This window comes from Xenia sp. Carnegie-2017, unplaced genomic scaffold (assembly GCF_021976095.1).
Source record: "Xenia sp. Carnegie-2017 unplaced genomic scaffold, XeniaSp_v1 HiC_scaffold_24, whole genome shotgun sequence".
Lineage (NCBI taxonomy): Eukaryota > Metazoa > Cnidaria > Anthozoa > Malacalcyonacea > Xeniidae > Xenia > Xenia sp. Carnegie-2017.
Window position 1 is genome coordinate 12,086,651 of NW_025813487.1, and position 18,149 is coordinate 12,104,799.

Genomic DNA, 18,149 nt, shown 5'->3' on the forward strand with positions numbered 1-18,149 from the left:
GGATTTTGTTTTTGAATTGAAAATTTGCGTAGGATTGAGATGCCTATAAAAACGTAAGCACATAGTTCAACCGTAGTGTGAAGTAGAAGGAAAACACTTTAGAATTGTTTATGTCAGTATTTTAATAAATGCGAAAACATCACTCCCCCGTCCTGAAGAATGCACTGCTTTTTACGAAGTTCGCACGTGATCTACATGTTAATTTGAGAGCTGTGTTTTGAATTCAGATAATGTGCTATTGGAGGTTTTTCCCTTACGGATAAAGCTAATCTTTTTATTTTTTCAATTGTTACTAAAATACAATGTATATCGTTACGTTACTGCAATAATGATACTTATTAAGTCAATGAAGGGGGACTTATCGAGCAGAAAAGCAACGACACTTGGCATTGGCGACACAACGCGTTGGCGCCGTTATTAACAGAATGTCCATACACGAAATATCCAAGATAAAAGACACTGCACTCAGCACTGCGTCCAAACTTGACAAAACTGGGGTTAAAATCTTATGCTGTCATCATTAATCATGAAAATGTACAAGATTCGCCGAATACTTTTAAGATTCGGCTATAAAAAGCACACAAGACGGCAAAATATGGCTGAAATCGGGTTTAGGAGGAAGGTTTCGAAATATATTCTATGGTATGCCAGCAAAAACAATATAAAATGCTTGAAATAACGAATAATTGGAGTGAGTTGAGTGTGGTTTTTTATCCTATATGATTTTTTCTTTGAAAATATGAAAATTTCAATCTCTGCCAAGAATATTTGTTAATTTTTGCCTAATTTGCATTTGACCACAGCTAGTGTAACGTAATTTTCTCAGTAAATATTAAACTTATGTAAATTTTTCCTCCCATGACCATCCCTAAAAGGGAACCTTCTAAACACCATAAACATTACAAAATTTTTATTGCTATTTTTTTCTGGAAGTTAGAGCTATGTCGACACTGCTGTTTTAGGGGGTCTTAATTTTAGGACTTTCATCCCAGATTGAGCATATGGTACATTTGCCATGTTGTTTGTCATAGTTATTTTACCCAAAAACAGTTGAGATAACTTCCGTTAAATGAAATGAATACAAACTCTTATACAGGTCCAAGATTGTATCACAGTGTAGGAATCTACAGTAGGGCCACTTCGCTGTGCAACTGGCTGCTGTATAATTAATTAGTTTACTGGCTGCTATTTGCCATATCGTCATTCCTATTGGTCATACAATGCAATTTATTGGCTGCCAATATGGTAATCACTTGCGTAATAAGATATGTGTGGAAAGAAAAAATTCAATGGAGTTGCCCTACTGTATGTTCTCTACTGTGACTATATCGTCCATTTTTTGTGTTTTTCATCACCATATACTCATTTCTCTTTTTAGGTCATATATGTAAAAGGCCTTTATTAAACAACAAACATAGTTTTCCAAACACCTCCTTTTCTGCCTCGTCCTCAACTATTAACCATTCTGCCAAAGATGCAAGAATTTCCAGTGGTAGCTCTTGGTGTGCTCCTGCTGCAAATGGCACTCATTATCTTGAACTGAATTTTGAAACACTATATGCAATCAACACTATCGTCATCTTTGGTGATAGTGTAAGCCCAAGTTGGATATCTAGCTTTTACCTAAACACTACATCTGATTTAATAAACTGGGAATCAGTTTTTTACCAAAATTCACAAAAGGTAAATAAAAAAAACTATGTTCGAAAACTGACTTCTCAAAGTTATAAACAAGTGTATTTTAATATGTTAGTGTACCCTTGAATCATCGTGCTTTGACTTATCTTAGGTTTTTCCAGGCAACAAAAATGCTTACAGTGACGCTGCTATCTCAAACATCACAGGTGGTATTAGTACGAGAGCTTTACGGATTATTCCGTTGAATTACACTGGTCAACCATGTTTACGAACTGAAGTTTGTGGTGGAGGTAAATATGAATTTGAAAATTATATTGAACATATGGTTGAGTTTATTGAGTTGTTTGTTGTATTGTTTTGTAAATTATAACACAAGTAAACAAGAATCACATAATAATCGTTTCAACACAAGAAGTGGTAAGAATTCAATATATCTTGCTTGTAGTGTAAGGTTAAACAATTGATAACACTCAAGTGTTGTTAAGTGTTGTGCTTTTCTTTAGATGTTAGGAATAAGCTTTTAAAGTCGTTCTTTTGATTGGGGGCTTATTACAAAGTTTTAACGCACTTTTAAACTTATATTTGAACACAACGTGTGCAATACGTTTATCTTAGTTTACATTCGGTTTAAATCAAAGAATCAAGTTAAAGCTTTTTTGAACCATTCTATGTTTTTAATTAAACTGTGCATTGTGTTTACAAAATGTTGAAATTTCTTGTAATGAAAGATATTTTCAAAAGACTAACAAAGTGTACTAATCATTCTTATTCCAGCGCAAATTACCCCAATTACCCTATTTCCACCTTAACTTTCGTCAACAGTCTTGGCAAAGGTCGGCTATTATCGAGTTAAGCCCGACCACGCCCATGACACCCTCTTTTTTGCAGAGGTCTTAAATGAAGTACTAAATACAACTTAGGTTCTCTAAGTTAGGTCACGGGGCTTAGTTTTTGACCTAGTTTTTGAAGTATATGAATTGGTAAAGTACAAATGAATGCTTGAAAATCGTCAAAATATATGTATAAACGATACAGCTAAAAACGATCCATAATATTGCTTGGTATAAAGGTTCTCCAGCCTGACTGTACGTAAAATCGTATGCAAATCTAAAGGAATGACAAACAGCACATGATGTAACGGATTAATTGCAGTATTTTATCAAAGTTTTAATGACGATGTAGTGCTCGCGACAAAGAAGAAAAAATCATGTCGATAAACATGTGCTTGCGTGAAAACATCACACGGGGTGAAATAGTTACACCTTGGAATTTTACAGAAATGTAACAACGTTTCCCTTTACAGAATTATACTTTATAATAATCCTCCATATTTAATGCACTAGGCCTTCATCCGTACTTCTCCCTTTCACATGCTTCTTAGGTCAAGGAACAATTTTTCGTCAAATATTCTTTCAACCCCGGGACTTACGTCGGAAAGCACGTTAAACAAATATTAAGACGATCATAAAGCTATTGCTTTCGACAATCATCAAAATTAATCATCACCGTTTTAAGTGCAGTAACTCTAAGTTCTTAATATTCATAGCTTCGGGTGATTGCTGTAAAATAGTAAAAGCACAGCCATAAAAAAGCATGTTCTCTTGCGTAAAAGGGGTTACTTTTTGATAAAGCTAATCTGGAAAAACATAAAGATTAAAACACTACTGTTATCACTTTGCAGTTTCACAAAAAGTTCTTTCATTTTAAGAAATTTCATCATTTAATAATTTCAATGGTTAATTTGACAATACTCATGGTATAATTGGTCGATTAAAACAGAAAGTTGGGAGTTTTAATGAGTTTCCTCGAGGAGATAGCTACGTTGAGATCAACTTATAAACGTGAGCTAATTTGTTCATCAAATTTTTTTGGAAGGATTCTATTCGGCAACGTAACTATTATTCATCATTCAAACATGCAAAGATATCACAAACATATGTTCATTAACAGATAAATGTTTCAGTTTACGACAATTACATGAAAAATCGCTAAAAATTCATCCATAACAAGCAAAATTTAATTGTTTAGTTTTTATAAATATTATCAAGTCTTCAATTGCAGAAGATTAAAGGTAGACATCATAAGTTTCATCATATTTTAGAGCATTTTTACGATTTGCTATTTTTTTAGAATTTTTTTGTACATAATTTCTGTAACTTTTTACGGTTGTTTTCAAAAGTTTCCTGTACTCTTTTCTTCTTCTTATAACTTTAAAATTTTATAAAACATACTAAACTTACGAGAATAACCACCTCAACCTATAATAACCGTTTCTAGTAGCTTTGTATAAACTCCATAACACGCGTGGGGCATTTATAATTATATATGTATGGTGTATTAGCAAGCTCTTTTGCAATTTATTGCTTTTTACAGATCATAATTTGCACAAATTGAGATTTGAATATAAGCCTCCCTTAAGATTATCGAGCTTGGGCCAGGAAAGATTCTTATTTTGGTACTATTAGTGTTTTACAATCGCATAACGCATCAAGTTGCGCTTGATTATGATGTTTTAGGTATTTGAAAGTAATCTTTCTTCTTTTTCGTAGAATTGCATCCAAACAGCCCGACCAATCTCCATGTCAATTCAACCGCTTCAAGATACGTTACAATATCCTGGGTAGACCCACAAAACGTTGCAGTATCTCTCAGTACAGGCCTCAAAAATCCTCTGACCAAATTTAAGTTTATTTTGAGGAAAAAAACAATGGTGATCTTTAACTTTGTTGAGCAAGCCAATGTTAGTAGACCTTACAAGTTGAGCAATCTTATTCCTAACACGATGTACACAGTTGAAGTATTCGCTGGAAACTCGGAAGGTTTTGGAGATCCAGCAAATGCTTCTTTTCACACAAATGAAGATGGTAAGATTTAGTGCTGTAGGACTATATTTATCACATGGGGGGGCTCATCCTCCAAGCTCCCACCACTTCTACAGCACTGGTAAGATTATGTATTCTTTATGATGCATTTGGTGATTTACTATACAATTTTGCTTCATACAGGCGAGATAAAATAGTTCATGTTGTTCACGTGCTGAATGGTGCCGCAATTAAAAATTAATCAATTACTGTCCTTGTTTTCTAATAGTACAAAAACATTTAGAACATGTCAATGTATACCTGAGTACATATATTTTTAAAAAATTATACTTCATGAATGCTGCTTTGACTCACGTGAACGGACAAAAATCACCCCAATTTTCTTTTTCATATTGACAAACTGAGATAAATTGCGCAAGTAACCTTGCATTTCCGATGTGACAATAAACTGGAATTTTGTTTACGTCAGCAGAGAAAAATGTCAAGAACATTATTTCTTCTGCCCTGTTTTCTTGACGATATGGCAATACCTTGTAGAACTTAATTATAGCTTACAAATTTTGTAGAACTTAGCTAATTATAGCTTTATTTTATTGTAGTTCCTGATGGTCCTCCTTTAAATGTAACAGTCGCTGTTGTTAATAGTTCATCGTTATCAATCACGTGGAAGCCACCTGATATAAGCAAGAGAAATGGGAAAATTATCAATTATACAATTTGTATTACACGATGGAAGAATGGGACGTGTTCAGGAAACTTTACTACGAAAATCCAAAGTTTTATTGTAAATGACTTGAAACCAGCAACAACGTACTACATCAGTGTTTTGGCCAGTACTATAATTGGTCCAGGAAATTACAGCGAAAATGAAATTGCAATAACAAATGAATGTAAGTTTTTTATTAAAACATTTTTCTTTTGCATTTTTCACTTTAATTTATCATTGATGGTTACGCCAATTGATGTATGTACTTGTTATATTTTAGTGCAGCCAGAAAAGCCTACAAATTTTACGGAAGAAACGTTGACGTTTTCTTTAAAGAGTCCTGTTCAAAAATATGAGTGAGTTTGTATAAGTCAGTATGCGATGAGCTAATAAAGAAATAAATAAAATGATTGCTATTTGTTAATGGGAATTCTACAAAAACAACGAGTAATTCATCAAACGTGAGTCCACTTTAATCTATTTTTCCCTTTTATTTTCAGATTTCTCTATGTTATTGCGATGGAAGGAGATGAAAAAAATCCCCCTCCACCTTCTAACTTCAGCAATGTAGACTTAATAAGGCATTCCACGCGCTCACAACCAAAGCTTTACATTGCTGCCGTGCTTAAAGTCAGCGGTGATGGCATGTTCGTGTTTATACTTGGTGATGGCTTAAATTCAAGTATTTCAAAACCACGAACACGACGATCTACAGATAGAGATTATAATAATCGTCCTCTAAGGCCCGATACTACTTATCGAATTTTCCAGCGAGTTGTTGTGAATAATATGGTAATTGTCAAAATTTTGAACGTTGTCTAGTTAGATGTAATGATGAGTCACTTTTCCCCTCAAAATTTAATCCGCTTTTTAGGGTGTTTATTATTCAACTGATTGGAGTCCTGCTGCAAAAACTGATCCTCGTCCAACTACTGCTCCTACAACTTCTGCTCCTCAAACTCCTTCTCCTTCAACTTCTGCTCCTCAAACTCCTTCTCTGACTACAAATCCAACTCTACGTTTGTCTTCAACTACAAGTAGGTTGAATTCTAGCTTCATCATACTTTGAGTGGTGGGTGATATTTTGCCAGAAAAGAACGTACCAAAGAAAGTTCAAAGAAACACAAATTTGACAAATTTCAAAGTTTAAAAATCCATCAAAATGTGGTTGCTTTTCATATAAAAAATAATTTTTTCGTCTAAATAATTCCTTTTCCCAAGTGAAATAAGCTAAAAATTGTTCATAATAAGAAATGTTTTTATATTTTAGAAAGTGTCAAAACTTTATTAACCAAAAAATTTGAAATATCTTTTAAAATGAGGCCTGTAATGATGAATTAGTATGGCATGGTTTTAAATTTAGTTTAATTAAGACAACTAAACTATTTCGTGTAGTTTTGTGTAGTTTTTTCTCAGAAATAGCTAGTTTAGTTTTTATTTCAGAAACTATTGATTTATATTCTTATATGAAGTCAAATAATATTAATATATGTTGGAAACTTTGTTTGTGCTAAACACATGACAGGACCAACTCTGTGACGTTTGAACGATGAGTTACTATTCTAAAAGAAAACTATAGAAATTTTTCTATAGCAATTTAGTCCACGCACAATTGATATGTATGAATTTAATCATCAGTTCATCTATTTTTTAGAAAAGGATGAAGGCAATGAGACTCTTATTTTTATTGCTGCCGCTGCTGCCGCTGGTATTGTATTGATAATCATTTTTGTTATCGTGGCAGTTTGCTTAAGAAGGTAGAAAGGGTTTATTTTTTATCACGACTTTGACTTCCAAAGTATATTTTAATAAGTCATTTCTGACAAGATGGCATTTGTTGTTCTAAAATTGAATCGAACGTATTTCAAATAGCAATGAAATTTACTTTTCCATTTTCATTTACATTGGGCACAAAGACAAAATTACGTTAACAATTCGTGCTATAAAAAACGGTTCTTTTGCAAAGTTATCGTTTTTCTCAAATTGATTAAATATCAATTTTTACGGAAACTTTCAAGTCTTTTTTCAATTGTTAGCTTTAAAAATCCACTGAAATTCTTTTCGTTTAAGCCATTATACATATGGTGTCCAGTACCAATCCTCAAATAAGAAGCTTTCCAAATTCAATAGAAGCTCAGATTTATTTTAAGTCTGAAGAAACTTTCATAAAAATGGTGGATTTTTAAAGTTTTGAATGCTAGAACCTCGCAAAACCCTTGGGATTTGAAACAATCTAATCCAAATTTGCCAAATCGTGTAAGAAAACTCAGTTCTAAATTGCTGAAAACTGAAGTCTTCCAAAATCTTTAATAAAAGAGTAAGATTTCACGCCTTGTTGAGTCAACACGTGCCTTAGGGATTATAACTCAGAAAAAGTCTTAAAAGCAAGACTGATACAGTTTTTGCTTATAACATATGAACCTTGCTTAACTATTCTTGATAAGTTTGTTCACAGCATTGTATTACTATAGTCTTTAACATTCATATTTTGTAGAGGACGAAAGGGGAATAAAAAATCTAAGTCTAGTCTGTCCTCTAACGATGAGGGAGAGAAGGGATATGAACTTTCCATAAAAAACGAAGCGTTTGTTGGTGAAGACATCGTGGATGCTGTGCAACCACAAGTGGAAAACAATAGGGATCTTAGCAACCCAATTCCTGACGACGACGACACATATGCAAACAATGAAAGTAAGGGGGGTTGCAAAATGGCATGTTTCACAAGTTTTGCCTGTGTTTTTTGATCATATTTTTCTATTAGATCGAACAATTTTCGATTAATATTGCTGTTTTATTTTAATGAGGGTGTCACCATGCGTAGTTAAGTGACAGCATCCAGCATTAGATTAGCCAGGCTTTCCTAAGGATTACCTTTGATCAAACCTTTTTATGGTGAAGAAGCCCGATTGCTTGAGAATAAATATCCAAATATTTAGATCATGAATGTGTTTTCATTAAAGACAAACAAATTATGCTGAGCGTTGAACGTAAAATGTCGTTAGCAAGCGTTTGCAACTATCTAAAAAAAACTAAAGTTATTCATTACTACGTGCTCGGCTGATATATAGAATAACACCACAGTCCAGACTAAATATTTAGCTCTAATACTTTTGAAGCTATAAAAGCTTTCTTCATTTCGTTTATATAGTTTATTCCGCTATTTATGAGCACTCGTCATCTTAGTTCCATGATACCATTGCATTTTTACAATTTAGAGAGAATTATTAAGATTTTTTTTATTAGTGTGTTTACAAGTTAACCTCGACTTTCCAGTTTGTTGTGCTTATTAACTAGGAAAAAAATGACTTGAAATAATTTTCTAATCAAATTGTATGTTATTTTATCTTAAAAAATAGCAACTTAGTCAAAAATGCTCTGTTTCTCTTTAGCGCAACCTTAAATGAGCTGTAAGTTTTGTTCTTTTCCCATTTACATGTTTCTCACATGTTATTTTTTAGCCATTATCGTCCGAAATCATTTTCCAGTACCTCTTGAAAAATTTCATGAACACGTAAAGAAACTAAGACAAAAAAACATGCAGGAATTAAAGCTTGAATTCGAGGTAATGTCTTTTTTTGAATCACCTTCTATTGAAATTCAAAATTTCCCACTGATATCCCGTCTGTATATCTATATCTTTCAACATGAGATTTTTAATTGTGAAGATTACAGACTAGAGTGCATAAGGACTGACGTTTCAATATTTCACTACCTTGATTAATGTGCTTGGTGTTTAGTTTTATATTCTATTTTTGCAGGATTTACCAAATGGTCAGAAATGCAACTGGGATATTGCAAAAAATAGTATAAACTCTGCCAAAAACAGATATGGAAACGCAGTCACATGTAAGATTAGTGGCTAAGAAACCAAGCTTACAAGATTCAAAAAAAATTGACATATAAAAGCATTTCACAAATAATATTTTTGGCCAATAAACAAACAATAAACGAAGTGGCATGCTTTGGAAACGCAGTCACAACTTCGATTTTTGACTACTCCGACATTTGCAATATTGATAAAAACTAAAATGGAAACATATTCGTGTGTGAAATAAAATGTTCACTTTGCCTAAGTTAGAAATATTAACTATGCATGAGCATAAAATGTTAACTTGTTTCTTGTAGACGACCATTCTCGTGTGATACTCTCTGGTGATGAAAAATCTGACTATATCAACGCTTCTTTTGTCGACGTAAGTATCTTGAATGTTTTTCCTCACAATATCATCGTCAACTTATCATAAAGATTCGCACAATTTCAAATCACACCCTACTTCAACTTTGCAGGGAAAATGTGAGAAGTACTACATTGCGACCCAAGGTAATTGAATCTTTACAAATTTCATCCTGCTGTTGTTGTTAAAGAGATTTTATTACGTCTTGGATTGAGTAAGATGTAATGATTTCTTGCTAAGTGTACTCTGTGCCTTGCCCCAAAGCTAACTTGCATCTTTAAAATATTATACCTACATTGTTTTATCTCAGCGGTGGCACCCAGAATTCCCCGACGGGGGGCTGACTTACTAGACTGATGTGACAATGCGCTTTCCATGCAAATCTTTTTTTCAGACAAAATTTTTAAAAATTATTATCAATCCTTTCTATAACTAAATCGTTGTAACATAGTTTGTTTTGGAAATAATAATTTATATCTACATGAAAAGTTAACACTACGTATTCAACTAGTTGTGAGAGCTGAAACTACAACGCTAATTTGGGGGATGGGTTGTTTTTTATATATTCGGTTGTGCCCAATTGATTTTTTTTGAAAAGAAATTTAATTTTAAAAGAAGTCAGAACTGAATATATGAATATCTCCACCAATCACCGTTGTACAAACAGCCCTGATAGTCGTACACGCAACCCAGGGATATACATATGATTGGCTATAACAAACCTATACAGTAAGTCAGTAAAAAGAATGCCCTGAATTTTCTAGTAATGTTGGATAGTAATAAACAAATAATAAATATCTCCATCAAAGCTTTATAAACATATTAAACATCTTCTTTAACTTATACAAAGCTGTAATGAAAGTAAGACGGAAGATCCATTAGTTATTAGATACACTATTATTTTTTTGTTGTTTAACTTATGTCTATCTTATATTTTGGCACTTTATCTCTATGTTACCCTGTTAAACTTTTTTGCTTGTGAGCAGTTCCTTTTGACTGCAGGTATATAATAAATCAGTGGTGTACTAAGAAATAATTTATAAACATGAGAGGTAATATTAATAATGCACGAGTAAGATATAACTTCAGTGAATCATTCGATTTGATTGTTTGATGTTCAGAGAACAATTCTACACATGGGAAACCTAGCGTTGAACTTTTTCACACGGTTATCAAATCCAGTTTGCTCCCTCGACCACAATGAATTCCTAACATCATTAGCTGTCCAGACGCTTGATGGTGATTTATCAAAGGCAATAGCCGCAATACATGCAAAACTGTCAGAATCTGATGCTCATTGCTGATTTGAAACTCAAACAGCAGAGTTTTTTAGTTTTTGTTACAAAAAATATCCTTTCAAAATTCGAAAGTTGAGTAATATGCAAATATATCTCATGTTGCATTTGCATGACTGTTATCTAATTAACATTCAAAAATAAGTATTTCAGAGTAACTTTATTATTTTTTTAAATTTGATGTCGGATAGCTGGCGCTTATGAAGATTATTGCCGATGATGAGTGCTCACAATACTTTAAACGAATGGCAATAATCGACTTTGGAAATTACATTTTTTCGTTATTCATTCCCCGACAAATCGTCAAATTTTTCCCGACGTGGGGTAGGATTCCCCGACTGGGGAGCTGTAGCCCCTGCCCCCTCTGGAGCCACCCCTGTTGTTGCTTCTTATTGGTGTAATTGTAATGTTAATTGTAAACAATTTTTCTTTGATCTTTTAGGACCAAAACCTAAAACAGTTGATGATTTCTGGAGGATGATCTTTGAGCACAAGTGTTCAACCATTGTTATGTTGACAACTTTGAAAGAAATGGGAAAGGTACAAAACAATCGTTGATAATGATGACTTCATGCCTACGTTCATAGATGATTGCGTCTTTTTTAAAGGTAAAATGTGAAAAGTATTGGCCAGATGAATCTAACGAATACGGTGAAATTAAAGTGACCGTCACCAAGACAAAGACCTTTGCTGATTACGTCACACGCATGATGGTGGTTGAAAAGGTAATTTGCTCATTCTCGTTTGTATTGGGTTAGGATTTTCTGGGTTCGCCAGGATGATGCAGTCAAAGTCTATGATACGTATTGAGAATTGAATCCGCTCATAACCACAGCCATTTCATGCTGTTATTTATGAACAAAGAATCCCCCATGAAACATTGCGTCTTACAATTTTAAGCATTGGAAGAGGGGCTCAAATGAATTGGAAAGCAAGTCCATGTGCAAATATTTTTTGTTCAATCACTGCAAAACAATAGAATTCTAAACAAATGAGAAGTGATAATGCTTTTCAATTTACAAAGCTGGACCAAAAGTTGGCTAGGCACTGGATAAAAGTAGAGACGGAAGGCAGGGTATTTGAGGCCTTCGATTAGGGAAGGGAGACAGACCACCAGATGAGCATTTAAAACTCTAACAAAAGACCAAATATTATAAAAGGACAATGTTCATAATAAATAATAAAAATAAAGTGGATGAGCATAGTCCTATGACTTCGTTCCACCAAGTTCATGATTTTTTCAATAAGTTGACAAACAAAAAATAATGATGACGGTTAATTCTACGACGGGATACCATTGAGGCTCTTGTCATGACAATGAACATATCAATAATGTCCATTATTTTAATAGGATGGCGAACAGCACAAAGTCGAGCAGTTTCACTACAAATCATGGCCAGACTATGGAGTGCCCCGTTATCCGACACAACTGTTGACTTTCATAAAGCATTTTAAGCTATCGCACAGGACAAGATTCGGTCCAGTGGTCGTACATTGTAGGTTAGTTTGTCTAGACGGAGTAAGCAACCCACTGTGTCCTTTCATTGTTAAAAATACTCAAGGAAATTGTCGTCTTGTTATCATCAGAGATTTTTTTTCAAACGTTTCCTTACTGACATTAATAACCCTTTTCAATGTTGAGAGAGACCAAACTACTTTCCAAATTTCCGCGACACAACTCTCGCCATTGATGTCATTGACGAATTAGTAAATTACTAAACACAAGAAAATGCTTCCAAATGAACTATCTACCAGCAAAATGTTTTGGAAGAAAGCCTTGCATTCAGGATTCAATAAAAGTAGCATTTTGACATTATGACATGTTCGAAAAAACTGGGTATATAAGCGTTTTGCTGACTTTGCTTTTCTTAGCGCCGGTGTTGGTCGTACTGGAGTATTTATTGCCATAGATAAAATCCTCGATGATCTAGATGATGATTATGAAACAAACATTGATGTATTTGGCTTTGTGGAAGAGATGAGATCGCGGCGCATAAACATGGTTCAGACAGCGGTAGGTTACTTAAGAACATCAGGACAAACAGCATTGATCGAGTAAATTTAGTTTAGTTTATTCTTTGTCAACTTAAGAAACTTTAGTTCTTCATAAGAATTGCATTCTTTTGTTGAACTTCAGACAAAATAAAAGTAATTTTAAACGCACGTTATATTTATTTTCTTATAAAAACCATTATTATAGATTTTAGATAAGTGTTAACACTTCTTTCTTTTTACCAATTAAGGATCAATACATGTTCATTCATGACACCATTGTCGATCACATCCAATGTGGAGCGAATGAAGTTGATGCTGTAGAAATAAAGGTCGAAATATCACAACTGTCAAAGACGAATGGGGCTGGAAAAACAGGATTTGAAGAAAAATTCGAGGTGTTTAACATCTTTTATTTAAATTACTATTTCTCATAAAGTCTCGTGCTGATGTAAAAAAGAGTCAAATTTCAATATTAGATCATTCATCTTGAACAAACTAGAACTGAGCACACAACTGAATTTTTATAAGCAGGCCCTCCTGATGAAAACATCAGGATGCATTACAGAGGAGCTCAAGATATAACATCAGATCACTCATATATGAGAATGAACTGTACTAAAGTAAAAAAGGAATCAAGATTCAATATCAATTTACTCCTCATAAACACAAATTATTGAAGTAACCCAAATTTTCTTTTGCAGCGTTTACAATCAGTTACATCAGAGCTCCCAGAAGAACTTTGTGAAGCAGCACTTTCGGATGAGAACAAGAAGAAAAATCGTAATCCAAATATCTATCCAAGTAAGATATTTATACACATCAAGGTGCAAAACCTGGTAATTAGTAAAATTTATGCAAAGTAAACTTACATAATACATTAAGTAGTTCTATAGAATTACTTTGCAAAGCAAAGTACAAATTTTGAAGTTCAATAACATTTACACAGCTTTATGGGCATTCGCTTAATGTAGATGAGTATTTATCGTTACAAGGTGGAAAAGTAAAAGCAGTGTTTTAAAATTTGTTTCTTTCTAGCGGAAACTAATCGTCCAACTCTTCGACGTATTGAACGTGTGGAAAGTTCTGACTACATAAACGCATGTTTTGTTGATGTAAGTAGCCGTGAAGAATTTTGCAGAGAAAAATTAGCATGACTCATCAATTTTTTAGTAATAAAAGCGTTTCAGCTTTTAAACCGGATATTACCATTTCCAAACAAATAGTCGATCTTTCTATTCTGGTTAGTAATGGATAAATTATGAAAATAACTCAAAGACTCTATTCATGATTTCTTTTAGGGTTATCTAGGAAAGAATTACTTTATTGCAACACAAATGCCTTTAAACGAAACAATAAACGACTTTTGGAGGATGGTAACTCAGCATGAATGCACGACCATCGTTTTGCTGAGTCTGATAAATGAAGACGAGGAGGTTTGTGACGTTTTTGTTGAAGCAGAGAAATTTTAAATGTTTTAGTGAGTGGGGGTAGAAAGTGAGTATTCCAAACTAAGTTCGTTAATAAGAGAGAGGGATGGGGTGTGTCAAGTATTGCACAGCTTACTGTTTTTCTGCCATTTTGCATCAACTAATCTCTTGCAACTGCATTCTGCTAATCTATTCACTTTTTTTAATTTGATGTCTATTTTGTTGTGTTTTTCAAAATACATTATCTAGTGGACGTAATGCCTTAAAATGTAATATTAGCATGATTGGAAGAAGAAAGCTCATCACTTAACACTAACACGGCCAACAGAATTGCTGTCAAACACAATTACTCTGATTTTGAAATAAGTTCTACCGTTAAAAGCTTTTTGTCAAAAATTTCTTGTTGTCAAAAACTTCTTTTTATTTCGGGAAACGATCTCATTTATCTTTCTAAAGGATTTTAGTGAGATATTGCACAACACTCATACAAAATGAATGACATTTTAAACCATAATAAAGCATTAGAGATTCACTTTTGAACTTGTTAGGAATATCCAATGTTTTGGCCCACGAAGAGAGCAACAAGTCAACCATATGGAACATGTACTGTTTTGTTTGATTCTGTCGTAAAGAATGAAGACATTGTTGTGAGAAAGTTTATCGCTTCTCCAACGAGAGTGAGTACTATAATAGTTGTGAAGTATTTGACACTTCAACATCATCATCGTTGTAAAAAGCTTGGTGAAAAGTTTCAATGCGTCATAAAAACATGATCTCTTACGATATTGACAGCGCCATCTTTTTTTCGCCGCTCTAATGAGTCTCAAGCTCCGAGTTTTTGATCATCGTGCAACTCGATGTATGCACTGCCGAACATAATTTTTGCAACAAAAATCACAGCGTAAAGCTTATAGTAAGCACAAGCGAGGAATTATCTGCTACTTAAAGTTGGATGTTCATAGCAAGAATTTTACTTCATCCAGTACAATCCCTTGAAACGTGCAGCAGTAACACAAATGTATAAGTAAACACAAAACCTTTCTAAATATCTAGGACATCAAAGAAGGTCGAATGGTCAGGATGGTTCAGTACTTATCATGGCCTAATCATGGAGTACCTAAAGATGTAAAGAGTTTGGTGAATGTCTTGACAGAAGTCGAAGAGGCACAAAGAGCTGTGGAGGTTAAAGGACCTGTTGTCGTTGTCTGCAGGTACTGCGTTTGCGTCTAGAGTATAGTACTGCTCAGAAGTAACTTAACACTGTGTTCGCGTTTCATTTGCGTTTCGAACGCGGCCGGAACATGTCCCGAATGCGTTAAAAGAAAATTTTTGAACATATCCTGAACGCGCTCCCAATTGTTTAAAAAAACTCGGTATAACATGGAAATCTCCGAAATTGAACACTTGTATAGCGAAGATAAATGATGATTACCGATCAACGATCGGATGCGGCAAACAACGCGTTTTGATATGCGTTCCACTTTAAGCCGAACGCAACTGGAACGCATTGTGGAACGAGTTCGGAGCGCGTTTTCGGTAAACTTACTTCTATACAGTACTTTAGGCTCACAAAGCTCATATGACAAATTTGCCTTGTTCTTAATGGCTTGAACTTAAACTTTCGAGATCGCAGAGTCTAAGTGAAGTGAATTTGGGGGAAATTTACAGATTTTAATGTCGATATCGCAACACAAGCTCATTTTTGTCCACTCTTCGTCTCCTGGTTTTCCAGGAACAATATTTATATCAATTTCTTCTTGAAGCTACATATCCATACAAGCATTCGATTTTGTCCTCATACTGCAGCGAGTCGTTGATATTTGTGCTTGAAATCTTTTCAGCAAGTTGATAGTGACATATTTCTCAGAGTTTTCTTTTTTTATCAGAAAACTCCTGAATGTGATAAAGCTTTTGAAACATTGTTATTTCAAAATTTATTGGTGAAGTGAAGAATTATTTCCTGTAAAAGGTCTTTGTAACCAGTAAAGTTTTTTCCAGTTTTGTTTTAGTTTGTATTATTTGGTAATTGATTTCTTTACGTGAAACTTTGACCGTTCTATTAATATTTCAACTGCAAGTGAACCCTCAGAACGTTGATTCAGTTTTGAAATATTAATTCTTTCAATTAGTGATGGAGCAGGTAGATCAGGTACCTATATCACCATTTCAAACCTTGTGGATCGAGTTAAAATCGTCCAAGTCATGGATGTGTTTCAGTGCATAAAACTGATCCGAAGTAGACGCCCACAATTTGTCGAGACAGCGGTAAGTAAAATGAAAGCTAATTTCAAACACAAATTTTTGCATGAAATTGGAATTTTGATTCGACCTAAATGAAGATTTTCAAATGAATTATTTTATACATGTAAAATTTATCTTGAATGAAAGTAAAATTTTTATTAGCATTTAGTTATTTCGTTTTCTACATGAAAGTAGTCTTTCGTAATTGTAAGCAAATTTCTGCGAAATGTTACGTGAAATTTTCGGGAGTTTTTTATTTCATTTATGCTTTTAGCCATATTTTTATCCATTTTGTGAGATTTCTGATCATTTGCTCTTGATGTGTTCTTAGGAGCAATTCAAATTTTGTTACAATGCAGTGTCATGCGTGTTGGAGTCCTTTGACGAGTATTCAAATTTCACAGAAATAGCGAAATCTTGAGACTTTAGTTTACACATGTTATTTAACAAAGGTCTATCTTTAAAGGATTGGACCAAAATAAAATACGTTTCATAAATATACTAACGGCACTTTTTATTATTGACCTAAAGCAAACACCATTCATTTAGATAGCACTTACTAATAATTAATTGTTTTATTCTAACCATTTTTCCCTTATGAAATAACGTACAACCAATCATAACAGAACGCGGTGTAGATAATTACATACATGTAATTTAAAAACAACGTTATGACGCCGTCTGACATTGTCGAAATGATTGCACGGATGCAGCACTAAGTCAAAAGATATTTTGCGAGCGAAAAATTGCCTTGCTATGAGTAAAAACTCGTTCATGAGCAACTTAACGTGGTGCTGTCAATGTTGTTGAAGAAGACGTGCTGAATTAATTTTATGAATATTTATAACATTTGTTTACGTTTAACTTACTTAGAAAGTTTCCTCTGCATTTATTTTAACAACTGTAACTATTTTTAATTTAGAATATTTGCCTAGCTCTCATTTTATGATTTTGTTAATTCTGTCTGTTGTACTCAAATATACTAACAAAAAAACTCAAAATTTCTTTTAAATTTAATTTTAGTTTATTATTGTATTAGCTTATAGCTACGTAAGATTGGCTAATTATTTAGTGCATTAGCTATTTAGAAAATGTAAATTCTTTAAAAAAAGAGTTTTGTGGTCCCAAGTAAGTCAGTATAATGTCTGCAACAAATCTCACACAAAAACTCGATGCCAGAAGGAGTTCTCAACCACCGAAGAATATTCAACAAATGAGTTTGTTTGTTGGACTTACTATTTATCTTTCAAACCTTTCAACCTACTGCAACCTTTAAATCAGTTGCTTAGGAATGATAAACACAGGAAATGAACCTCAAAATGAAACAAAGAATTGCTTGAAACAAAGAAGTTAATTGGTTCGGGACAGGTCCTGGCACAATATAGGATTATGAACGACTACTAAACTTTGCATGTGAGGTTTCACCCGATGGATTGCGATTTTAACACTAGTCATTCTCAATAATATGGAAAAAGGGAACTGCATATGCCTCAAAATTCTTATCAAAAATGGTAAAACATTATTAAATGTCACCTCATGGAAGTCAAGAACATGTGATCTAATTATCTTTAATAATTAATGAATTGGATCCTACTAGTTTTTTCCCGATTCGCTGTCATTTGTATTTGTTTATATTGTTATTAAAAAGTGGACAATGTTCATATGTTCATGTTCTGCCGTATGAAATTATTTTGAAAGCGATTGTTATCTGCCGATTAGCTGTAACATGCATAGGTAAATATCTTCCTTATCGTATCAAATGACTGTGCTATACACTTCAACAGTTTGGGTTTCAAAGTTTGATAAACGACGTTTTTTCAGTATTTTTTAAGCTACAGCTGGCCGCCTGG

General features: G+C 33.6%; 1 protein-coding gene across 3 annotated transcripts in view; it reads left to right on the plus strand.

Moving 5' to 3' along the window:
• Window positions 1–17,300, plus strand: part of LOC124450439 (receptor-type tyrosine-protein phosphatase delta-like) — a 47,771-nt gene extending 30,471 nt beyond the window's left edge. The window contains exons 1-26 of one of the 3 annotated variants that reach the window (XM_047001110.1): window positions 652–691; window positions 1,379–1,683; window positions 1,790–1,928; window positions 4,188–4,502; window positions 5,060–5,350; window positions 5,447–5,522; window positions 5,667–5,958; window positions 6,041–6,203; window positions 6,821–6,923; window positions 7,661–7,857; window positions 8,625–8,728; window positions 8,925–9,012; window positions 9,292–9,359; window positions 9,454–9,487; window positions 11,079–11,176; window positions 11,245–11,361; window positions 11,988–12,136; window positions 12,509–12,650; window positions 12,880–13,026; window positions 13,333–13,432; window positions 13,667–13,743; window positions 13,930–14,064; window positions 14,607–14,735; window positions 15,112–15,269; window positions 16,188–16,323; window positions 16,631–17,300. In XM_047001110.1, coding sequence (XP_046857066.1) covers window positions 667–691; window positions 1,379–1,683; window positions 1,790–1,928; window positions 4,188–4,502; window positions 5,060–5,350; window positions 5,447–5,522; window positions 5,667–5,958; window positions 6,041–6,203; window positions 6,821–6,923; window positions 7,661–7,857; window positions 8,625–8,728; window positions 8,925–9,012; window positions 9,292–9,359; window positions 9,454–9,487; window positions 11,079–11,176; window positions 11,245–11,361; window positions 11,988–12,136; window positions 12,509–12,650; window positions 12,880–13,026; window positions 13,333–13,432; window positions 13,667–13,743; window positions 13,930–14,064; window positions 14,607–14,735; window positions 15,112–15,269; window positions 16,188–16,323; window positions 16,631–16,720 — 3,678 coding nt within the window. In that variant the 5' untranslated portion in view covers window positions 652–666 and the 3' untranslated portion in view covers window positions 16,721–17,300. Of the gene's footprint in view, window positions 1–651; window positions 692–1,378; window positions 1,684–1,789; window positions 1,929–4,187; window positions 4,503–5,059; window positions 5,351–5,446; window positions 5,523–5,666; window positions 5,959–6,040; window positions 6,204–6,820; window positions 6,924–7,660; window positions 7,858–8,624; window positions 8,729–8,924; window positions 9,013–9,291; window positions 9,360–9,453; window positions 9,488–11,078; window positions 11,177–11,244; window positions 11,362–11,987; window positions 12,137–12,508; window positions 12,651–12,879; window positions 13,027–13,332; window positions 13,433–13,666; window positions 13,744–13,929; window positions 14,065–14,606; window positions 14,736–15,111; window positions 15,270–16,187; window positions 16,324–16,630 lie in introns of those variants that run through there. The other 2 variants (XM_047001108.1, XM_047001109.1) reach the window with 2 other exon arrangements.
• Window positions 17,301–18,149: the final 849 nt, after the last annotated feature.